The sequence below is a fragment of the Phodopus roborovskii genome, unplaced genomic scaffold, assembly GCF_943737965.1.
Source record: "Phodopus roborovskii unplaced genomic scaffold, PHOROB, whole genome shotgun sequence".
In the NCBI taxonomy this organism is placed as follows: Eukaryota; Metazoa; Chordata; class Mammalia; order Rodentia; family Cricetidae; genus Phodopus; species Phodopus roborovskii.
This window is the reverse complement of record NW_026126484.1, coordinates 3,030,691-3,054,163: the sequence shown is the minus strand read 5'-3', so window position 1 is coordinate 3,054,163 and position 23,473 is coordinate 3,030,691. Positions and strand designations below refer to the sequence as shown.

The window sequence follows — 23,473 nt, the reverse complement described above, 5'->3', positions numbered from 1 at the left end:
AATATATTTGCTTCAAAGGCTTCAAATCCAAACATCTATCTATCTATCTACCTACCTACCTACCTACCTACCTACCTACCTATCTACCTACCTACCTATCTATCTATCATCTATCTTCTATCTATCTGTCATTTACCCAGCTCCTCATCATTCTATATACCTATTATCTATCACCTATCTTTTCTATGTCTTTATAATTTTCTTACAGTCATAACTTTTCCATAAAATAAAATACAAATGGATGCCTTCCCTGTTTTAGAAGATTACAGATATGTCTTGGCTAAGTCCAGGACCTGAGGCAGCATCACTCAGCATTTCATAAGATGAAATGTTTAGCTTGAGGTCTGCCTGTTGACCACACAGATGGTAGGGCTGTGTAATCACTTTACACACAGGGAAGCCAGGCTGTGATTTCTACTTCCAGGAATGGGTTTGATTCTGTATCCCCAGGAACAAGGTCAAAAGAGGCATTTTTCTTGTGCTTGCCTTCTGGGAACAGATGCTCTTAATTCATCACAACTCTGAAAATGTAATTTTCTAGAGTGCCAGCCTTAGGTTAGTGTGAGAAGAGGGTACAGGTGTTCTGGGTGCTCCTCAGCCTGGGTTATCCTTATCTCTGCTCAGCTCTTTCAAAACAACTTTCCAAAGAGAGAAATCTGTCCTCCAGGTAGAGCTTCCCATACTATTCTCATTGGCCTGTAATTCCCAACTTTCTTGCCTGCTCAGTGTACATTGAAAATAAGGACATACATATATACATACATATTTGAGAACTTTGGGTCAAGGTGGTTTTTCTCTTGCCATGAGTTAAATAGAAATGTCAGGAAGCTCCATCTGAAAGTACTTAGTTTGTCTCTAGGGTTTTGCTACCATAGATAAATTAAAATAAGCATTTTTTTGTAAAGATTGTAAAGATCATAGGAATAAAACTGCTGGGACAGTGAATGTAGATATTTCTAAGCACTTGGAGAGATGCTTCCCAATTTTAATCCAGAAAAACTGACTCAAAATGTGCACTTACATCAATGGGCATTTAATTTTTAAGTTTCTATACACAGTGATTGAATTCTCCTGAAACTTGTACATATAGGTACAGGAAAACCAAAGATGCCTTTGGAGCTATTGCAGTCTCAGCTTTACCCTGTTATTTACTGAATATTGGAGGCCATCAGAAGTCATTACTGACACACGTTTGAGACTTAAATGTGGTGGATGAAAATACTTGGCATGTAGTTTGTGCATCTCCTTCTCTTAGGAAGCCAGTCCTAGTCAGGTGGGTGAATTAAAGAGACAGGTATCACATTGTGATGCCTTAAAAAGGGGGCTCAGGCTAGGTGTGAAGGCTACTAATGCCTCTAGCATATTATAAAGGCAGTCCTTTTGGAGGCTGAGGTTAGTGGTGCTTGAAGAAAAAAAGCTATCTGATTATAATCTTGTGATAATGCTCAATACTCTAAGCTACTGTGGTGCAGCTTTTGAGTACTGTTCCAGTGTGTGGAGCTGGAGGAAGAGTCTTTGAACATGGGGCTCACTTTTCTCCCCAGTGTCTTTCTGTAAACATCAGTAGGCTCACAAGTAATCAGATCAAGTTTAGGTATCTTATAGAAATCAAAAGCTGCAAGCACCAAAGACTCTGTCAGCTCTTCTAATAGACCAAGAGTACAGCTGCAGGGCTTTAGTTTGAGCTGATATTTGTTGCCCTTCCTGGGTGGCAAGCTTATTTTTCAACAGGAGCTTCAGAGGTTGCAGACAATTAAATACACACTTACACTGCACATTATTCAGAGTGTATTTGAGTGGCATGTTAGAAACCTTTCAACCTTCCCTGGAAACCATATTTTTTAAATGTATACAAATATATTCACATAATACACATTTTAAAACACACACATGTAAAGCTTAGTGTTTTACACTGAACTTGGGCTCACGATGGGGCACAGCAATGGGGATTGAGATGGTGTAGTCTGCCTGGAAGTTCTGCTTCAGAATTACAAGGGTTCTCTGGGTCCAGGCCTGAGTTTGTGGTACAGGAAATCCCCCAAGCACATTTACTAGTCATCTGTTTTCCAAAATGCTCTAAGATAAACCAAAGCAATATGTCTACATCTCACATTTGAAGCTGCAGACTGTGTTTACATATTAAAGCTGTGTGAAGATACCCAGTGACATAATTTAGATTCATACTTTTCAACTAGTTATGTAATTCTGTAATTTAGTTCTTAATTCTAGGAAAAAGTTTTTCCAGTATATTCAGAAATAAAACATATTGTACTTGCAGCTTTACACACACACAGAGGCATACATATTTTAAAGTCGTTTTACTTTCATTCCTTCACATGTTTGTCTCTCTGGTGGATGATCTTGATTTCCAAACTGACATGATTTAGGATCACCATGGGAACACACCTCTTGACATGCCTGTGATGTATTTCTAAATGAGGTGTACCAAGGTAGGAGGACACAGTCTAAATAGGAATAGCATCATTGCATGAAGGCAGGGATCCTCCACTAAAGAAAAGGAAGAAAAGGAGATGAGCAGCAACATCCATCTCTCCTTGCTTCCTTACTGCAAATGCAATGCAGTCAGCTGCTTCAACCTATCAACCACCACATTTTTATTGTAATGGACAATGATCCAAGCAAACCATGTCTTCTCTATGTTGATTTCATCAGATATTTTCTCTATACAATGAGAAAACTAATAGGCGCTTAACATGTCATAGGTACCTACTTCTCATGTGTAGTCCTGTATCTTCCAACTTCTCTCCTTCATTTCCTACACAACATCTACCCTAATCCCCCTTCTCTCAGGACCACTTTGAGTTTTATATCCATGGACAGAATATAGAGAGATTCCAGATTCTGAACATTTCTGGAGGATGCTTCTGCCCTTCATTTCTACAAAGAGAGATTTCTACAATCTGTCATCTGCTAATTCTGGATATCTTCCAGAACATAATACCACATCATTATTGTCTATATTATGGAAACTTCATGTTTTATGGAAGTCCAAATAAAAAGTGAAGAAGGGAGGGAAAAAAGTCAGTAATGTGATGAAAATCCTACTTTTATTACAGTTGTTGGTCAGAAGGAGCAATGATCACTCTTAAAATTTGCAGTCTCTCTGATAAGAACAAAAAGTACTTTGTTTAAAACTAAGATTTGTGTAGCTAATTGGTTGTTGACTGTTCCTTGGTTTTCCAATAAAGAAGCGAGGATTGGTGCCATGTTATTGGTGCTATATCCTTTCAATAAGCTCTTGGAAGAAAACTCAAGTCCTATTTTGTGTAAAAATGCCTTTATTTATCATTTAGAGTCTTTCAAATTTATAGCTATGATCACCTAATGTTGCAATCCCCTGCTTGTGCTATGAGTTGCTTGAAACATTCTGTCAGAAATCTAAAGCCAGATGAAGCTCATCTGGTTTCAGTTGTTATTTCCACATGAGGCAGCAGAGTCAGTCATCAAGGGATTTGAGCAAGCCAGAGATTATTTATCACTTTGGATCATGGCTAGGAGGAACTTCATGGATATTGCTGTTTCATTTATGTGAATGCCACTAAACCTGAATTTTGAAGTTAGTTCATATATTGTGGACCAAAATGTAACTAACAGAATGATTCTCTTCCTCTAGAGAGGTTTGCAGAAACATCTTTCTTGAAAAATATAATTGTAATGACTTCATTAAAATGCAAATTAGGCTGAAAAAAAAAAAAGGCCAGAGCTGAGTCAACCATTCAGACAGAACACTTAACCATTTGGGAGATGTCAGCCTTCTGCTTTGAGAGAATGAGGAAACACTGAACAGAGATCATGTGTTCATTTAAGTAGCCAACATTGAGGGTGCATCTTATGACATTACAGTTTCAAGACCATCAGTTCCTGATCACTTCTGCATCTGCACAAAATGTCCAGAACAATGACTTCAATTCTTTGACTTACTTATGGCACCATATGACACTGAGTTTGTAATCAAGAGCAAACATCCCCAACTTCTGGGCATGGGCGTTTTGCCCATGGAGTTTCAGTTAAACTGTAAAGTTCTCTTGGGATGTAGGACATCAGACTATTTATTTAGTTAACTGTCAAGAGATGCAGCTGCTACTGGTTTGTGTGAGTGGGATCAGAGGAGAAGAGATAAAAGGGATGAAAGGTCTTGTCAAATAAAGAATGCAGTAACACATTCACCAAGAAGATTAATTCATTCATGGAAAACCATGTGTTAGTTTCTTTACCTACTGATATGATAAACTTCCTGCTAAAAACAAGCTAAGGGGTGGGAGTTGTTCTGTTTCATAGTTCAAGCATACTGCCAATCAAAGTGGAGAAGTGGAGGCTGCAGGAACTTAAAGCAATTGAGCACATGTGCCATGCACAATCAGGAACAGAGAAGAATGAATGCATGCTGTGCATTTCTCCACCTAGTCTGGGATCTGCGTCAGACAAGGGTTCCACTCCAGATAAGATGGATCTTCCCTCATCAATGAACTTAATCTAGATCTTCCCCCACAGGCACACCCAGAGCTATTTCCAAGATGATTATTGTCAGATTGACAGTTAAGCTTCCCACTAGATGATAAAATTTGCAAGATTTGCTTCTTTGAGTTCACCTGGATGTTACATGAATGAGACTTCAGTATTCCCAATTTTCTGACTAATCAGATGTTAGTTATTGTAAGTTATGGTTTTAACAGAAATGCATGAATTGGGAGTAAAAGAATCAATACTTTAAATAGCAAGTGTATCTAAACCTCTTTACAGAAGACAAAGAAGTATTTGTTATTTCATCCCATGAGGTATGGAGTCAGTGTATTTGATGACTCTGAACCACTGCCTCTGGAGAATACAGTGTAGAGAGGGTTTGGCCCAGAAATATGGTCAAACCCTTAAGTTTTCTCTCTTGATTTCTATATTCTAGCCTCTGTTCTTAGCTGTGATCTTTGTGTACACTTTGATTTCCCCATGGAGATGGAATAAGAACTACTAAAGCTTGTTCTTTGTTGTGATTTGCTGTGTTTGGAACTTGCAAGGTGTTAAAAGTCAAGGGGTCAGAATGACATCACTTTTCTGAATGAGTAAGACTGAGTCATCAATAACATTTTATAACTTTTATTCTGTAAACTTGACATCCAGTGGCTTAGAAATAAGATGTAGAATCTTTATTGTTTCTTCTCCTCCTCCTCCTTCTTCTTCTTTGCCTTCTTCTTCGCCTTCTCCTTCTCCTTCTTCTCCTCCTCCTCCACCTCCTCCTTCTTCTTTAAATATAGCTTTGGCTAGCTTGTTTTTTTTCCTTTCAACATATATTTTAGAGTGAACTTACTAGTTTATTTACAAGAACATGATGGGATTATTGTTTCGATTGCCTTGGATTCTCAAGGAAGGGAAATCAACATCTGAACAATGTTGATGAGACCTTTGTGTAAACTGTGATGTAAGTTTTGAAGGCATCACAAAAGGGAAGTGTTATCTGTCCTGAATTGGAGGCTAGACTATCATATCAAATGCTATTTAATGATAAGCATCTATTATTAACTTTAGAGTTTATAGTACTGAAAAGCGTCCCAGCTGGCAGGGTTCACAGTGGGATCAGAATGCTTGGACTTGCTTTTTGTGCACAGTGGATCATGCTGCCTTCTTTTTAGATGGTTTCTGTGCTGTGACATAACAATAGTGCTTTATATTTATACTTATATTTTATATTTATATATGTTTGTATATATTAGCGGGGTAATTTCATACATGTTTACATTATATAATGATTATGTTTGGGGCAATTAACATTTCAATCTTTTTAAGCCTTTGTCATTTATATGTGTTGGGAATGTTTGGAAATTTCTAATTATTTAGAAATAAGTGATTGCTTGTTCATATCCTCACAATGTGACAGAACACTAGTTCTTTCTAACTGTTGTATTTGGGGCACCTTTTCCAGTCTTTCCTCTGTCCTTCTACCCCTTTCTTGTCAGTATGATTACTGTCCTACTCTCTAACATTTAAAAGTATATTAAGCTGTTTGACTTCTTTTCCTCAGAGTCAGCAGGTGCAGCAAACAATCTTGAGGTCCACAGTGCTCAAGTTCTATTCTAGAGTTTGCTGTGGATTTGGTGATTAAGGGAAATTTGTAAAGAATGCTGAAGCTACCATCAATGGAGGATTCACTTATGAGGGGGAGTAATATTCACAAAACTTGGAGGGAGGAAAGGGGATTGTTGGGTGCTTGAAAGGAAGAAATGTGAATCTTCAGATGCTGTTATTGGCTGGGAGTGATCCAAGAAAACCAACCACATTTCCTTCCTTCCTTCAGTCTCTTGCATATCCCTCCCAATTGTTGACTCTGTCAGAAGTGGGAGTCTAGGGAAGGGTTCGATCCTTTGAATTGGCTTCTGGTGAAAAAGCAAGTGGAAATGGGAGGAATGTGTGTCTGGATGGGGAAGAGGAGGTAATGTACCACAGAAGTAGCCACTAGAGTCTATGTAGGATGCAGAACAGGCATGGAGAGTTCCTTCCAGAATTACCACATACAAGAATTGTAGAGCTGACATCAGAGTCTATGGATAAAGTTTGTTGTCTCAAGAATACCTGCAAGTTTTGTGTTACAAGTTCTGTTAGCATGATTTGTTTTGGTGTCTAAAATCCAAGCTAAATGGAGGAATATGGACTTCTAATTTAAGAAATCTATGGAAGGAACTGGAAGGATGACTCACTCTGTGGTTAAAAGCACAAGATACTCTTGCAGAGGACCCAAGTTCAGTTCTTAGCCCCTCTGTCAGACACCTCACGACCATGAAGAAATCTAGTTCTAGGGCATCCAACACCCTATTTTGGATTGGACACCCACATATGTACACACACACACACACACACACATACACACACACACACACAATTAAAATACATTTCTCAGGTAAAGCCTCACAGCCTGCTGCAGTGCTACCCCATCCCCTGAAGACTGTGTTCCTGCATGCTGTCCCCAGATAGGATGCCCGCTCCTGCTACATTTCCACTCCTAACCCGGAGGAACATATTTCCTATCCTCCAGGTAGGGATTCCTACTCCCTACCATGATTCCACCCATACCACATGAAGACCTCAAATTTTGAGTTACACCCCCAGAGAGGTGTTACTTAACTCTGAAGAATAGACCTTGAACAAAAGTATTTATTAATTTCACCTCTTTTAGTTCCCTGAACGTTGATCAAACTTTTCAAAACAGCTTCAGAAAACACAAAACCCAAGCTTTGAATCATATCCTTTGTTCATCCTTCTACTTGTGCAATTAATGATTGCCTCTTCTTTTTGTATGAGTGTAGAATGGCTCTTGGCTAGCCACAGAAGCAGCATCTTTCAGATGCCAATGCTGCTGTCACCCCTCTGTATAAGCACCCTAAGTAGGCTGTATTCCTTTTCAGTTGAACACAACTCTTTAAACAACCATGTGAACAGCAGAAACTGAAACGAATGTGAACCCTGCATTAGGCATCATTAGCAGAGTAAGTCTCACTTGTGTCCCCGTCTGCTAGTTACCTCTTTCCACATTTAACAGGAACTCCATTCAAACCTCAGTTTGTCTAATGTTTGTGATTATTTTCTTACTGAAGTATTGTTACTTTGGGTCAGTAAATGTTAAGAATGGCAATGATCACTAAGTTGCTTTTGGAATCATACTTCTTGTTGGAAGTCTCTAAAGTCTTTAGTAATTTATGAGTTTTGACATTTGGGGTATATGACTTAGCTTTTGTGTAATCACAAAGAACTTAAGGAATTGCTAGAGGTCTCTACTGGAGATGATGCAGAACAAAGAAGCTTTTTTTTCAAAAGGTCTCTGAGTACACTGTAAACTTTTTTTATCTCATTCACAATATGTTTGTGAGCAGGAATGTTACTGAAAGGTACTAATTGGTTTAAAAAGTGATGCAAAAGGAGGCAAGTTTATTTTGAGATAGGGGACCTGTTGACATCACTGGTGGCCAGACAGAACTATAATGGTACTCACACTGTTCTTTCCTGTGTAAGTGAATGAATTAATAAACATATTAATAAGAAAACAAACCACCCCTTTGAATGATGTTGGTCTTTAAAGTAAAACTCACAAGGAAAAAATATTTCTTAGGCCTAAGCCATATTCCATGCTGTTTCCAGCACAGATTGTCTAGATTCAGAAAGGAATGTCTGAGCAGGTCCTGTGTAGACATTGAACTTCTATTTTGAAGGGGGCTCCATAATAGGAGGATTCCATTTCTATAGCTACCAACTTCCCTTAAATGCTTCTTGAGCTATGAAGCAATCACCAGCTATGGTGATATCCGTAGCTTGAGCTGCCCATGGGTCTCTTAGATGTATCAGCAATGTTGCTGGCACAGTATGGTGCTTTGAGATAGAAAAGTTCCCCTGATGTTTATTTGAGATGCATGGAGAGAATTTCTGGTTAATCATTTTCAAAATTAAAACTGTCCCAGTTTTTCAGTATCCTGTTACCTTGCAGTATGTGTCTACCTAATAGGAGGCTGAAGGTAGAACCTGCTTAACTCTTTGGGAGTGTTTTTCAATGAGTCACTCAACTAGCTGTAACTGCTTTCATATTAAAGGGATTAAGTCAAGAAGAGCCTCTGCCCCTATTAACATTCTCAGATTCTGGCTAATAACTTTGCTTGTATTTCTGTTTAGCCTTCCTGGAACCACAGAAAGACAAAAGCCACAGGTTTTCATTCATATGTGGATCCTACATAGCCTATAGTGTACATGTTTACTTGTTCAATTAGGTATAAGTGTGTGTAGAGTCTTAAAATCTAGAAAGAAATGAAGAGAGGGAAATGTTTGATGATGAGGAAGGATGAAGGCTGAGAAAAGATATCTGGGGAGGAGGAGACAAGAGAACAGGTAGCAAGCAGGGAGCATGGTAGGAAAGAAAATGTCTATTTAAAATAGTCTTCACAATCAGAGTTCACGTGCTGAGCTGCTCAAACCCAACCTGCTTCCCTGATTCAGCTTTAACCTTTTACTTTAAAAATGTGATTATTTTCCTCGGAGAACACAAATGTGAATGGGGAAAACAACTTGGTAAGCTATCGGGAGGTTCTGCACTTAATCTTTTAGGGAGATAAGAGTGTATGAGATATGCAGATAGAAGTAATTGTCCTGTGTAAGAGAGGAACCTTGTAAGATGTTCATCGTGCTAGACAAGCTGGTTCACAACACATGTCACACAGCCTCCATGTTTGTTTCAAAGTACAATGAAAGGCTCATGGATTATGTCAGGTAGGAGGCAATTAATTACATTCATGTGTGTTCCCCACTTCTGTGTAAATTTACTTCATCATTCCCTATTACTTATAGATGTGGGGCTCTTTAATTTCTCCTAGAAATTAATTTCTAGGAATTTATTTCTTATTAATCAGTGAATAAAAACATTTACTGACACTGTTCATCTAAAAATTTTATAAGAATTTTGAGTCTCCGTTCTGAAATTTTTTTTGCAGTATCTTTGTGTTTCCACAGAAGAATATATATAATATTTCATGCTTCTTGATGCCTTACCCTGGAAAATGTTTTAATGCAGATTTTTTTTTTATGTTCTATGAAATGTTTTGGGAAACCCTGTTCCAGAAAGAACACAGTAAGTCACAAGCAATACTGCAAACCACATCCCAGCCTTACATAAATTAAAACATACCAACCTATGACACGTTGGAGATACAGAGAAGGCAAGTAGTCTTGCTCTCATGCACTTCTGCCTATTGTGAGAACAAAGCAGATGAGTAATCATCATAGATTCAAAGAGATCATAGTCAGTGTTGCCTATTAGTAAACTTTAGTCCAAACCATCAATATACGATGTTAAAATAGCTGAGTGATTTCAGTCTTCCCTGACTTTGTTCACCATGGCCTTTCAATTCTCCTCTTGAGAAGCAAAATAAGACTCTTGTCAAAAGCGAAGACATCTGGAATCCCATAACACAGGACACTGAGATTGCCATGAATTCCAAGGCTAGCCTGTGCTATTTAGTGAGTTACAATCCCCACCCCCTGCATGCACACACAGAACAAAAAGAACAAAAACAAAAACAAAACCCAGTCACACAAACAAAACAAAGTAACCTCCTTCAAAGACATAAAACTTCCAGAAATCTCCCTTGTGATTTGTAGATTGTGCAAACTTTTAACTGCATGGACCCATGGTAGGACGAGAGGAAAGGGGAATCCTTCGCTAAGGTATGCTCTGTGAGGCAAAGGTTTTAGAATGTAAGGAGCTCACAAATGTGCTTTAGCAAGAGGGGTTCTTTGGTTCTGTCTGTTATAACAGGTGGACAGGTGCAATGAGAAGGCTCTGCCTATGGGCATCCAGGTGTCCCAAAAATAAGAGGCTTGGTGAACCCAAGACTTGCTTCATGTGCCAGGGAAAATTAAAGCTTGCCCTGGTGGGCTGGGATTTGTCTTGACTTCATAGCACATATGAAATAAAGTTGTCTTTGGTGTTTTTCCAGGACTACTTTCTGTTGCACTCATGAGTCACCCGCTGTGTCCTGATCTATAGTGTTGACATAAGGGAGTGATGTCTCCCTGGGCCTTAGCCTTCTGCTGCTGTGAGCAACTTGGAGAGGGAAGGTTTATCTTCAGCTCACAATTTCACATCACAGTCCATCACGGAGGGGAATCAGAGCAGGAACTCAAGCAGGACAGGAGCCTGGATGGAGGCAGAGGCCATGGAAGGATGCTACTTACTGACTTGCTCCTAATGGCTTGTTCAGCCTGCTTTGTTATAGCACCCAAGACCATCTCTGTAGGGGTGGCACCATTCACAATGAGCTAGGATCTCCCACAGCAATCTTCTATCAAGAAAATGCTTGCTCACAGGCCAACCCAGTGGAGGCGTTTTCTTAATTGTGATTCTCTATTCCAAAATGACTCTAGTCTGTGTCAAGTTGACATAAAACCAGCCAGCACATCCTGTTACTAACAGAGACTAATTGGAAGTTATCTCCAAGTAAAATGGAAGTGGTCATGTATTTTAACTTGTTTCCCTTCCATAGTAGATCTGAGTTGAAATAATAATCTATTTGGATGAAGTTGATGCCAGATGACTTCCATTTAAGAAGGCTATGAATCAAGCATTGTTATATGAGCATTCAGGATGTGGGTGGAATATAAAGTAGAGGGAAAATACTGAATTGCAAAGGGAAGTATGACTAGTAGTCTTTGTTTCCTTCTCTACTGCAGCCTTCAGGGTGTTAGTGCATAGTGGTCAGAAACTGACTCTGTCATTAAACTGTCTATTTTGAATCTAGGCTATTACACCTTAGCTGCATGACTCAATTTCCCAGTGTTTCCAATATCCACATGGCTATAATACACTCACATGGCCTTACCAGGAAAAGAGGACAATCATAGTAACCCAACTCAATTGTGGGGAGGATTTAGTGGCTTTAAAACTAAGGCACTCAGAACTCTGATATCATTAAAGTTTCCATATATGATAAGTAATACATTAGAATAAGGAAGTCAACGTGGAGCATTTTCACAAGAGGAAGAATATCAAGAACATGTTCTCCCTTTTCCAGACTCTCCTTCCATCTGTTTCTCACTCACAGGGTGAGCAGCCCTTTCTCACACCAGATCACTTGCTGCTCTCAGTTGATGCCTTGGAGAGGCTTTTTTGGACGTTTTGTTCTACCTTCCTTCAAACTTGTGAAGCAGGTCTGGGCTTTCGAATGAATGGTTTGTCTGGGTAAGGAAGATAACTGACACTATAGAACTGACCCAGTGAGTCCGTATGATGCAACCCAGCACAGAGCTCCTCCGTGCTGCATTGCTGAGAGTGGAACCATCCTGGATTTCAGACCTAGATATGTTCTTACTACTAGCAGCTTTGCTACAAAGAACATTGATACAGGTTCAGTAGACATGAGACATCTCTGGGACATCTGGCTAATGGTCCCATGGAAGAATCTCAACCCCTGACTACACAGCATGAAGGTTAATTTAGGGCCATTGTGTTATCCTGTATAGACTTGGCACATGAGAACGCTGTGACTTTGAAGATGTCTGCTAGTGAAGGAAGATGTGGTTCATCTCTCAACCTCAGGAAATGATTAGCAAGCTTTCACTGGTATGCATTGTACCCTGGCATTGATACTTGGAAGTATCAAGTTTCATAGGGAAGTAGTTCTGAGAATAAAAGATAGCCAAGAGTGTGGTGGTTGGAATGAGAAATGCCCCCATGGCCTTAGGCATCCGCATTCTTACTCTAATCCATGGTTATTTGGGGAAGGTTAGGAGGTGCAAAGCACTGGGTTCACTTTCAGAGCACAGAGCCTCGTTTCCACTTTTAGTTTGTTTGCTTTGCTTCAAGCTTGTGGTTGTGTGATCTCTCAGCTTCCTGCTCTGGCTACTGTTCCTGCCTGCTGCCATGCCATGATGGACTCTTACCTGTCTGGCACTGTAGGCTGAAATTCTCTTCCTTCTAAGTTGGTCATTGTATTTTATTACAGCAATAGAAATGTAACTGAGACACAGGGAGAGGCATCTTTTCAAGATCAGTATCAAGCTATCCTTTTTCACTAAGGTATTTTCCTTTCCTCTGTTATGTCAGGGGATGAGGTGTTCTCAACTTTAAAGGACTCAAGATAGAAGAGAGCAGAATTCTCAATTTGGTACCTGATTAGAAAGCCTTGGTTAAAAACTGTGTAGGCTGCTGCTTACTTACTCTGGCTACATCTAATTTTTAGGACTTCCAGTCATTTGCCTCTGTTTCCCCTTTAGGTCCCTGAGTTTCTCTCTTCTATTATCTCCCATTTCATTTTCCTTTGCTCTCTTTAGTATTAGCCTACTCATGTTAGACTTGTAAGTTCTATTACATATTTTTTTGCTCAGACTTTTAAATCTGAAGGCTACTAAAGTAAGACAGGAGACTGAGTACATTCCTTGTCTTAACTGTTCCCAAAAGTGTCTCCCAGAGTTACCATTAAGGATTCATACCAGGCGGAGGAGTTTTGATGATGAGATGACCATCAGAGAACTGTACAAAACTATTCTCCCCAAGAAGATGAGCCTGAGGACATATGGGGACCATCAAGGGCACATGAGCCATCTTAAAGATGTTTTTTCAATGATCTTTCTTATTCTTCTGTGGGTAAAGACCACAAGCATTGATTAAAATAACTGGAAGAAGTTGGAGGGTCATCATACTAAGGCTACTGTCTAGGTCCTGAAACACATCTGGAGAATGGTAAAAGGAAGAGAATCTTGAACTTTGAGAAACAGCACAGCTCATGCCTTGCAGAATGGGTGGAAGAAGCGGTGAGGGTGCACTTACCTTACTGGACATTATAGCATTGAGTGAGCACTTCCATGCTTTATAATTGAGGAAATCGCTGGTGGAGCTACAGACAAAGTAATTAGTAAATCATCTGATTGTAGGGTAATGTGGGAAGATCACTTCTCCCCGTCCTTTACTGAACTGGCTTTGGCCATCTCACCAGTAGATAATGTCCATACAAAATTGTGTACTATTTTTGGTGAAGATATACAGTGGGAAGAGAAAGAACTTCATTATTCAAAGAAAACTAAATTAATTGTATACTTCTCCCATTGACATTTAGAGTCTGATGAACAGGAAGCATGAGTCACCAGGATAAGAAGTTTGTCACCATCAACGACTGTACCATTTTCTCTAAGGTGTCCCAGGGGTCAAGTCTTCAAAGTTCTCTTAAGAATATATAGTTCTGGTCACAACATCAAGCCAGGTACAAACACATGTACTTGATATCCCCACATAGCCTTCCTTTTGAACCTCTTTCAAGTCTGCATTGCTTGCCCTTATCAACTTCTCCACTTCGGAATCACAAGACTGGTGTTGCTGCTTTGGGGTCAGACATAAGCATAGCTGAACTTTGCTTTGATCTTTTCCCTTAATTAACAGAAGCCATTTCCATGGTAAAAGGAAGAGTGTGATTTTTTTTCTCTCTGACTTCAAATGCCAAGGGTGTGTTTTTTTTTTTTTTTTTTTTTTTTTTACCTTGAGAGCTGCCAACTTACTACCCCATTTTTAATTTAAAATATTAAACAGAGCTGCTGTTCCCCAACCACAGCTGCAGTCAGTAGTGAATTTGCCTTCCACTTTGGGAACATAAAACTTGATTAGAATTTTGCTTTTACACTATGGAGAAAGTAGTCAAACCAGATTTTCCAAATCCTTGGGTAATGTGCTCTAGGCAGGAGTAATTTCTCCAGGAAAGAATACAAGATGTTTGCAACTCAGTCCCAGCAGATCACTGATGGAGAGGACATGGAAAGAGAGCTTACTATGAAACACTCTAACTTGTCATGTTCTTGCTTGGCCTCTCCACTTGACTTTTTATTTATTTTTTTAAAACGTGGAACTTCTGGACTCAGTGAGCCTGGGAGAATGAACACAGCCCTGGGGAAATGATGCAGAATTTCACTGAAGAGAAGTACCTCGTTGTTTGTATCTATCATTTGCCATTTGAAAAACAAAAACAAAGGTTAACAATTCTACTGTTTTCAAATGGTAATGTGCAATGAAATTAAAGTTCTAAATCCAAATGTTCTTATGTAACTCAGGACCAACTGACCAATGATAATATCAACCACAATGAGTTGAGCCTTTCCACATAAATCACTAATTAAGAAAATTTCTACTGCAGACTTGCTGTAGGCTAATCTTATGGACACATTTTCTTAATTAAAATTCTCTCTTCTCAAATGTCTATGTCAAGTTGACAAAAAGCAATCAGGATATACATAGACTAAACTGTAACTCAAACTATATAATAAAAATTGTTTATTAATCCTGTATTTGTCTTGATTGTCTTAGTGACACACTACCACTGAGAAGGTTATGGAGAATATGATCTATTGTGAAGACCTACTATTTGGAAGATAGACCAAGAAGCATGAAAGTGAAATAAAAATGGATGGACATTTTCAAATCAAGGGTATAGGTCATCAATAGGATGAAAGTTCTCTCTTAAATAAGAATCTACTTTCACAATGATTAGAATTGTGCCTTCTCCTTGTTTAGCTCTCCTCACTTACAAATTTGGTAGTATATGCCATAAGTTTGTCATGAAAATTAAAGGAATTAACCTATTTAAGTCTTTGGAAAAGGACCTGAAACACAGTAAAGCTCAATCGATGGTTAGTTATTATAGAAACAACCAGAAACCTGTAATGGTACTTTTGTTACTATGGCAAATTGGAAGAAGTTAATGGTAATAATCCAATTTGAAATGGAAAGCTTCATGAAGGATGTACAAAGCTTCGTGCTTATATGATAGGAGAGGAATTTTGTAGGTTTAAGGTGACAGAAAATGTTAACGTGGGATCAAAGTGTTAATTAAATAAATTTTGGAGATAAGATTTTAAATTATAGATGACACATGTCTCAATCCCTAAGCCAGAAGCTGTCAATTGATAACAATCGGTAAATGAAAATTTAGTTTTCTCCATGGGAGTCTCTTTGGGGGAAAAAAGATCTACTTGTGAAGGTGGACAACATGCCTAGAAGTAGATGGCCAACAATAAAATGAACTCAGTAGCATCTTTGGGAGGCTTTTTGTCTCCCAACATTATGTCAGGGCTTTTAAAAATATATATTTTTTTTAATTTTTAATCCTTTATATCTGTACTATATGGTATTACATGTAAGTATTGATATATTGCCCTATATGCAGTTTGAGTATATGTTAGGATTTCCAGTTTTGTGTTTTTTGAAATTGCTGAGTGTGCAAATGAGTGGGTGTCTACATCTATATCTGTTTCTTGTGCTTTGTCTTGGGCTCCTTTACTTCTGTGTGTTCATATTGTCCTATTCTGATATGTAAGTTGTTTTATTTTATCCCTTAGAAGCCTGTTTGTTTTCTAATGAAAGATAGAAAGGAGATAAATCTGGATGGCCAGGGAAAGAGAGGAACTGGGAGGGATACAGTGAGAAGATACTTCCTTCTAGATACATTGTATGAGGAAAAATTATACTTCCGATGAAAGGAAAAATATAGATGGCAAATGTGTTTCTGTTCATGCCCAAATTGTAAATTTAATATGTGTTCCAAAGTCGCACATAGATTGATCAGGTCCTGATGTTGTCAAAGTCAGGATTTCTGAGGCATTGCGACATGGCAGCCTGTAAAATGAACATTTCTTCTTCTGTCCATAATATCAGGGAGCATTAGAACTTTGCCACCCACCACAGGAAACTGAGATTTTTGGTTCATGATGAATTAGGGATCCAAGAGAGACATTGAAAAAAAGGCAAATGATTCAGCATCTACCATAGACACCACTTCTTGGGAGCATAGTAAATTTGGAAGCTAGAGAAGTTTGCCATGGATATTTTAGGATTGGTATTCTAAATATGCATTTTACAATGTCAATGCCTTGAGGTGACACTGTCTTTGTGAGAAAGGCACCATAGGGAATGGGATATTCTACTTACAAAGGAAGTGATTTTTCACAGGCGCCATTTTCTGTAAGTCTCAGTTTATTTGTCTCCAACTCAAAGATGAGTTGGCTGTTTTCAGGGTCAATTGAAATAGAATGCATAGGTCTAGAAGCAGCCACTAGAGTGAAAGCATTCCTGGTAAAGGTTACCTTCCTGTCTCTTCTCCTTTCCTCGCTCTCCTCTGTGGATGCAGCTGCCAAAGGCTTCAAGAACTTAGAGGATCACTGCAACTCAAAGTCCTGGGTACTCTGTTATTCTCAATGACACCGATAAGTTAAAAACTCTTTGTACATGTAGGGAACTGTTTCACGATTGTTTTATAGCCTCATCTCTTTTATATTTCATATTACTTTTGAAACATGAAACATAAGGAACAATGATTCGAAATTTCAGTGAAGAGTTTAAAGCAGGAGTCCATTCATGTGCTTCCCACTATTGCAATTGTGTGTGTAGCCCATAAGACACATTTCTTAGAGCCCAGTGGCCTTGATATATTTTGTCCATGAGAATAAGAATATTAGACTTGATATGTAGGCCATATCTTCTTTCCTTAACAAGGAAAAAAAGACATACTGAGCTGAAAGAGACACTACATGACAGAAAGGTAATTTTTCTAAAAGTTTCCAAGAGACCACTCACCTAACTATATGACCCCAGTCATTCAGATATCACATGGATATAATAGGTGCCAGAAAAGACTGTCTTGAGGATGAGGGTGAAGGTCAATTACATTCAGTGATTTCAGGTTCATAGAGGATGTGCAAAACATATTTGTAGCGTTCTTTTCCATGCCCAGGACAGAAGTGCCTATTCACTTCTCTAGCAGTTTGTAGAGCTGAGAATTTGACAGCTCCTCTTGCTCAGAAGAGACTGGTAGCATCCTTTGCCTGCATATTGATGCCAATAGATGAAGAGTTAATTGAACCTAGCAAGACCTATGATACATAGTGTCTGAAAAGGGTTGGGATTGTGGACTTTGAGAGCTAGGGGAAAGCTGTGTGATAACATGCCAACTGCCTTCTCTTATTACCTTTAGGCTTGCACATGTCTGAATGTCTCTCTCTCTCTCTCTCTCTCTCTCTGTGTGTGTGTGTGTGTGTGTGTGTGTGTGAGTGTGTGTGTGTGTGTGTGTGTGCCCACGCATTTGAGTAGCCATAGATAATTTGGTAGAATTTCCTCTAAAATATTTTTTTAATGATGAGACAAAAATGAGTAAAGTAGCTATAAAGCCAAAATCTTCTTTCTTAAAACCATGAAATTTAGAGAGAAAACACAGGGAAAGATGAGGGCCTCTGACTCCCTTGGATATTCAAGTTTGCTATTATTACAAGTGCGGCTTCTGTTGCTTTTCTTTATCTCTGAAACAATAACATTAATGACAATAGTAGTAAGAATCTGAATTGGTGCTGAGCTTCCTACAGCATTAACTCTGTGTGTTTTCAAGAATGTGGACCTTTTTAGTAGAGTCTTTTAGCAATATTTGAAAGTGCTACAGATGTCACAAGGTGAATTTCTAGAAGACAATGCTTACAGACTTTCCACATTCATGAACAAGTCAGGCTTTAAAAAGCTGAGACATAAGGACAATGATCATCAAATAGTGAACTCTTCTGCAGCACTCAGGCTCTATCTGCGTCATCCTTCCTCATGTGGCTTCCTACTTGTCTGTAAGAAATGTTTCCCTTGGCATGTTGTCCTGTTTTACAGACACATTTCTTCTTGTGAGTTTTCTTAGACTCCTTCATTGCCTGGAATGGACTCTGCCACATCCCTCAGTTGCAATTCCTAACAACATATTAAAAATGGCCTCCACAGAGAATTCTCTGAAGCTTTAGGCTCAATAGGATATTGTTACAATCCTCTATAACATCCTTGTATTGCTTATTATACATTATCTCTGCTTTGTTTTTGTCTAACTACCTTACATATTCTGTTAGATGTTTTTAAGGTAAATGCTGCAACTTGATTTATTTGTTTTATATTTCTGTGTAGCCAATGGTTAGCATGCGGTTGTGCAATGATTGCATACCCATGGCTACTTGAATGTTTATTGAATTGAGGGCAATGTCAGAACAGGGTCAGGAGGATTGAATGCCATCCCTAGAATTCACATCAGTCATATAGCTTTGCTTCATTAACACATGACTGGGTTATTATGCATGATGCTTTTTGCCACCTTCTGGGAATAAAAATGACAAGTAGAGCTTAGCTTTAGTCTTAAAGTTATGCATAGGCTCCTTGAGGAATTCATATGTAAGCAAACAAATGCAATCCCACATGGTCCTTGTTCAAAGTCACACAGCCTTTGGGCAATGGATCTGTAATTAAAACTCAAGTCTGTTCTGCTTCAGAGCTGCCAAGCATATCACTTCCAAAGCAGAAAAGCTGGCAGTTTTGAGGGGTGGTTTCTGCTGAGACCCATTGTGGAACATCAGTAGTCTTTGCTGAACAAGCCTGTGGTCCTGTTAGAGAAACGCTGTTAAATCAAATCATTTTGCTTCATTCACAAACTAGGTCCTCCAGAAGCTGGGGAAAGCCGATGAAACAAAAGATGAACAGTTTGAAGAATATGTCCAGAACTTCAAACGACAAGAGGTGAGTCTGGGTCTTAGGTTTCTGCAGCAGGAAGAACTGTTTGTGTTTTCACATGTGGTACAGTTTGCATCACTCTCCAAGCTCTTGTGTAGGAAGTTAATCCCCACTGTGAAGTCTTAAGGCATCAATTTAATGTAATATGGTGTTTAGAGGCAAGGCTTTTCAGAAGTGGAGAGGATTAGGAAAAGTCATTCCTGGTGGCTTTATAAGAAGAGGGATAGAGAGCAGACATACATGCTTTCTGGTTCTTGCTATGTGACCCTGAGCTGCCTCAGGTTTCTGCCAGTAAGCCTGTCATTACTGCATGTTCTCAAGAACTACAAGCTAAAGTAAATCTCAGATCTTTATACTGCACTTATGATCCTGTGTTGCTGGCAATACAAAATGGATTGGCATAGCACAAGGATGATACTTGATATTTCTATGTTTTCTGGAAGACAAGAGGAGAGGCAAACTGAGTTTGGAGTATAGTTTCAGGATATTATATTTTGCTACTCTGCACCTTTGCAATGGAAAGGTTTTTTTTTTTTTGGCACTCCATGTTCCACAGAATCCTAGAAAGGCATTACACATGGCTGTCAATTGATTTAAGTTAGTGTGTGTTTTAAGAAAATGCCATATTGGGCTGGAGAGATGACTCAGTCAGCAAAACGCTTATCTCACAAGCAAATGATGTGAGTCTTATTTTTTATGCCACATATAAAAATGCAGGCCATGATAGTGCATACATGTAATCCCAGGGTGAGAGAGACAGAGATATGAGAATCTCTGGGGTTTGCTCTCTACCCAGTCTATCCTAATTGGTAATCTTCAGGCCAAAGAGAGATCTGTCTCAGAAGACATGATGGTATTTCTGAAAATGGTACCTTAGGTTGTCTTTCTGCTTCCACACATACCCCTCCTACCCCCACATGCACATGTGTGTACACACACAAATGGAACTAAACTCTTGATGCCTAAAGCACAGATAAACATGCATTACACTCATAGTTTCATAGTGTGTATAATTAAAGAAATATTGTCCAATAAGAATCCTTATAGGACATGATAATAAAAAAAATAAGACTGAGAGGAGGTGTGAAAGAGCCTGGAGAGATGGCTCGGAGGTTAAGAACACTGACTGTTCAATTCCCAGCACCCACATGGCAACTTAAACTGTCTATGACTCCAGTTCTAGGTGACTCAACACCCATGGCAAAAGAAAAACCAATGCATATAAAATAAAAAATAAATTAATTTTAAAAAGCCAGGGAGAAGCGCTGTGTGATACTTGTTTCTTTAATGGAATTTGTTGTTTAACAGACATGCGGGTGAATAAAGTACATTTTAAATGGCCCATTCTAATCAGTAAGGCTTAGATAGTTGGCTCAATTATCACTCTTATAGTAGAGAGGAGATGGAAAGAAGATGGGGCCAGTAGACTATGGAAAATTGGCTTGCACATGGGGTCAATGTCAAGACAAAGACTTGTCTTTGGAGCTGCTTTGTCCACAGACAATCTTAAGCCAATCTTAAATCAATAATGGAAAATCATTCGTTGTAGGTTATTTGGTCAGCTTTGCCCTATATAAAGACCCATGGTCCTAGAGGTTCTTTCTTCCCAGTTGCATGTGGGCTTCTATTGTTTCTATTAATGGGAGACATGCCACTTCTTTTCCTTGCCAAGATGGGTTATAAAAGTCAACAGCTATAGAGCCATGTAGACTAGTTTCCATTAATATATATTCCTGAATTTTGCCAATTATATTCCAGAACTATGGATTGGTGCATGTGGATAGGAGCTCAATTTATTATAAACCATGGAGATCTTGTTCTATTTAAAGAGTAAGAAAGAGGAGGAAGGTAGAGAATGTGTTAGTCAGGGTCCTCTAAAGGAAGAGAACTAACAGAACAGGAGATTTGTTAGATGGGCTCACAAGATGTACTCTGGGTAGTCTAACAATGCCTGTCTCATGCTGGAGAGGCTGAGAATACAGCAACTGTTCCATCCAGCAGGCTGGTTGTCTCGGTAGTCCCAATCTAGCCCAGAGGGCCTGGAATATTCCTCGAAAGCTGATGGTCTTCAGTATACTTGGGAATCCCAAAGAAGTTGGCTTTCATATTGATGAAGGACTATGGCAGCACAGGGATAGATGACCATGATAGTGAGAGGACAAGCAGGCAAAAGCAAAGCTTCCTTCTTCCATGTCCTCTGACTTGGGCTGCCACCAGATGGTATGACTCACATTTAGGGTGAGCCTTCCTGCTTCAAATAATTTGATCAAGAAAATCCTTCACAGGTAATGCCCAGCAGACAGTGTTTCAATTGATTTCAGATGCAGTCAAGTTTACAACCAACACTGGTCATCATAAACATGAAAGGAAGTAGTAGAAAAAAAAGGTACCTTCAAATTGCTGACTATTACTATAAACTTGGATTAAAAAATGGAAAAGAGAATCTAAGAGATGTTATACATATGGTCCCATTGAATAAATTGTACTTATTGTCCCCCAGGATAATAGATTCTCTGTGTCAACATCTGTTTTCCCCTTGCACAATTCTCCCATATCTCTTGAACTTGGATGGCCGTCCACAACAGAACTCATAAATCACTCCCCTGTTCCTTCTCCAGACAACCCTTGATGTCTACTTTTGGAAACTAGACTTAAATTGAAGAAGAATCAATCTTAGAGCTGCTTTTCCCTTCTTGAGGACTTATGATCTACTACTCTTCAACACCCAACCTTCTTGTCTAGTGAATCGCTGTGGATCCAATTGGATTTCTTGTCTTATCACTTTTCTGGCATTTTAAAGTTTCCCAGAATCCTAGCATCCTAGCTGGAAAACTGTCCTGGTCTATAATGTATTCATGACTAGGTGGCACTCTGCATTTTTGGACTACAATTACAATTGTCTGTTTTGGTGGACTTTTTTTTTTTTAAACTGAATTAGGTCAGAAGTGGTTTGTTGTTTTGTTTTGTTTTGTTTTTTCTTGTATGAGGTACTAGAAAAAGGTATAGTTTGTTACATCATCAGTTACACAGTTACAACAGATAATGGTCTTTGCCTCTTGGAGAAGAGTCTGGGGTAGCTTCACTTCATTGATTGGCTGACCTCCACTCTTTCTTTCTTTCCTTCTTCTTCTTCTTCTTTTTTTTTTTTTTTTTTGGCTTTGCAAGACAGAGTTTCTCTGTGTAACCCTGCTTATCTTAGACTCAGTCTGTAAAGCAGGCTCTCTTTGAACTCAAAGATCTGCCTGCCTCTGCCTCCCGAGTGCTCGGATTAAAGGTGTGTACCTAGAGTGTCCTGTTACACCTCAAACTTGTCACTGCATACACTTCTCAAATGGGATGTGACAATTAAAAAATAATATTCAGGAATTCTTCTCTATTTTCTGGTCTCCATGAAGTGAGCAACTTTGTTTCCCCACCTGCTTCTGCCTTGCCATCCATCCTACCTCACCATGGCCTAGAACCACTAGAGCTATCTATGTACACACTGAAACAACTGAAACAGGCTAAATTCTTACTTAATTTCTTTTTCCTCTCAAGTGTTTGATTGCAGTGGTTACAAAAAGAAAAGCTGATTAACAAAGTGAGCAATTAACATCTGTTGCATATGCTGGAAAAAGGGGTGTTGTTTATGAACAAATGTTAACTTAGTAAGAATGACCTACTGAGACAACAGTCACCTTAACAAGATCAGGTATTCTTGTATCATGGTGATTCATTACTCAAAAACGGAATTCCAGAGACATTATCTAAACTAGGCAACCTAGAGTTCTTGTTTTTCCAGCAAATATGTGTTTTTCAATCCTCTATGATGTTACTGACAGTATACAATGAACGGAATTTTTATTTGTATACTGTGACTTTAAAATTGTGTTTTGCAAAATAGACATCCTCATAGTCGTTGGCATGTTCCCTGCTAGTTTGTTGGAACAAAGGTTCCACCAGGTCTGTCTTTGATCTCTGATTCAGAGTTTAGCTTTAATTTATTCCAGCCCCACATTTTTTTTTTTAATCTCAAGTCTCTTTTTCTGAAAGATGATTTGCTTGGAAAAAAACTATACGAAAGTTCTGTATGCATGGTCCTGTTGGTCTGTTGGACTTCAATTGTAGTTTTTGTGGCTCAGATTTCTAACTGCTTCATTATAAAGAGGAAGGAGAAATAAGGGTAGAACAGCAAATGAAATCAGCGAGCTCTCCTATGAAGAGTTGGGAATTTTCCATGATGAAAGCTAATCCAGCAGGAAGCAACACAATCTGATGTTAATCCTTCCTCTCTAAAGGTTGCCTTTCCCCTTTCCTGATTTTTCTTTCATTAGTGTCTCTAACAAGTAGCAAAATTAATTGGTGTGGGCACCAATTATTTTCAGCACACCTGGCTGCCTGCTGATGGACCCTTTACTAAGTGGAAAAAAGTCTTCAGTGGAAGGAGGG

General features: G+C 38.9%; 1 protein-coding gene across 1 annotated transcript in view; it reads left to right on the top strand.

The window, feature by feature from the left end:
* Window positions 1–23,473, top strand: part of Amph (amphiphysin) — a 190,960-nt gene that overhangs the window by 68,998 nt on the left and 98,489 nt on the right. Inside the window, exon 2 of the mRNA XM_051194671.1 lies at window positions 18,971–19,051. Coding sequence (XP_051050628.1) covers window positions 18,971–19,051 — 81 coding nt within the window. The remainder of the gene's footprint in view (window positions 1–18,970; window positions 19,052–23,473) is intronic.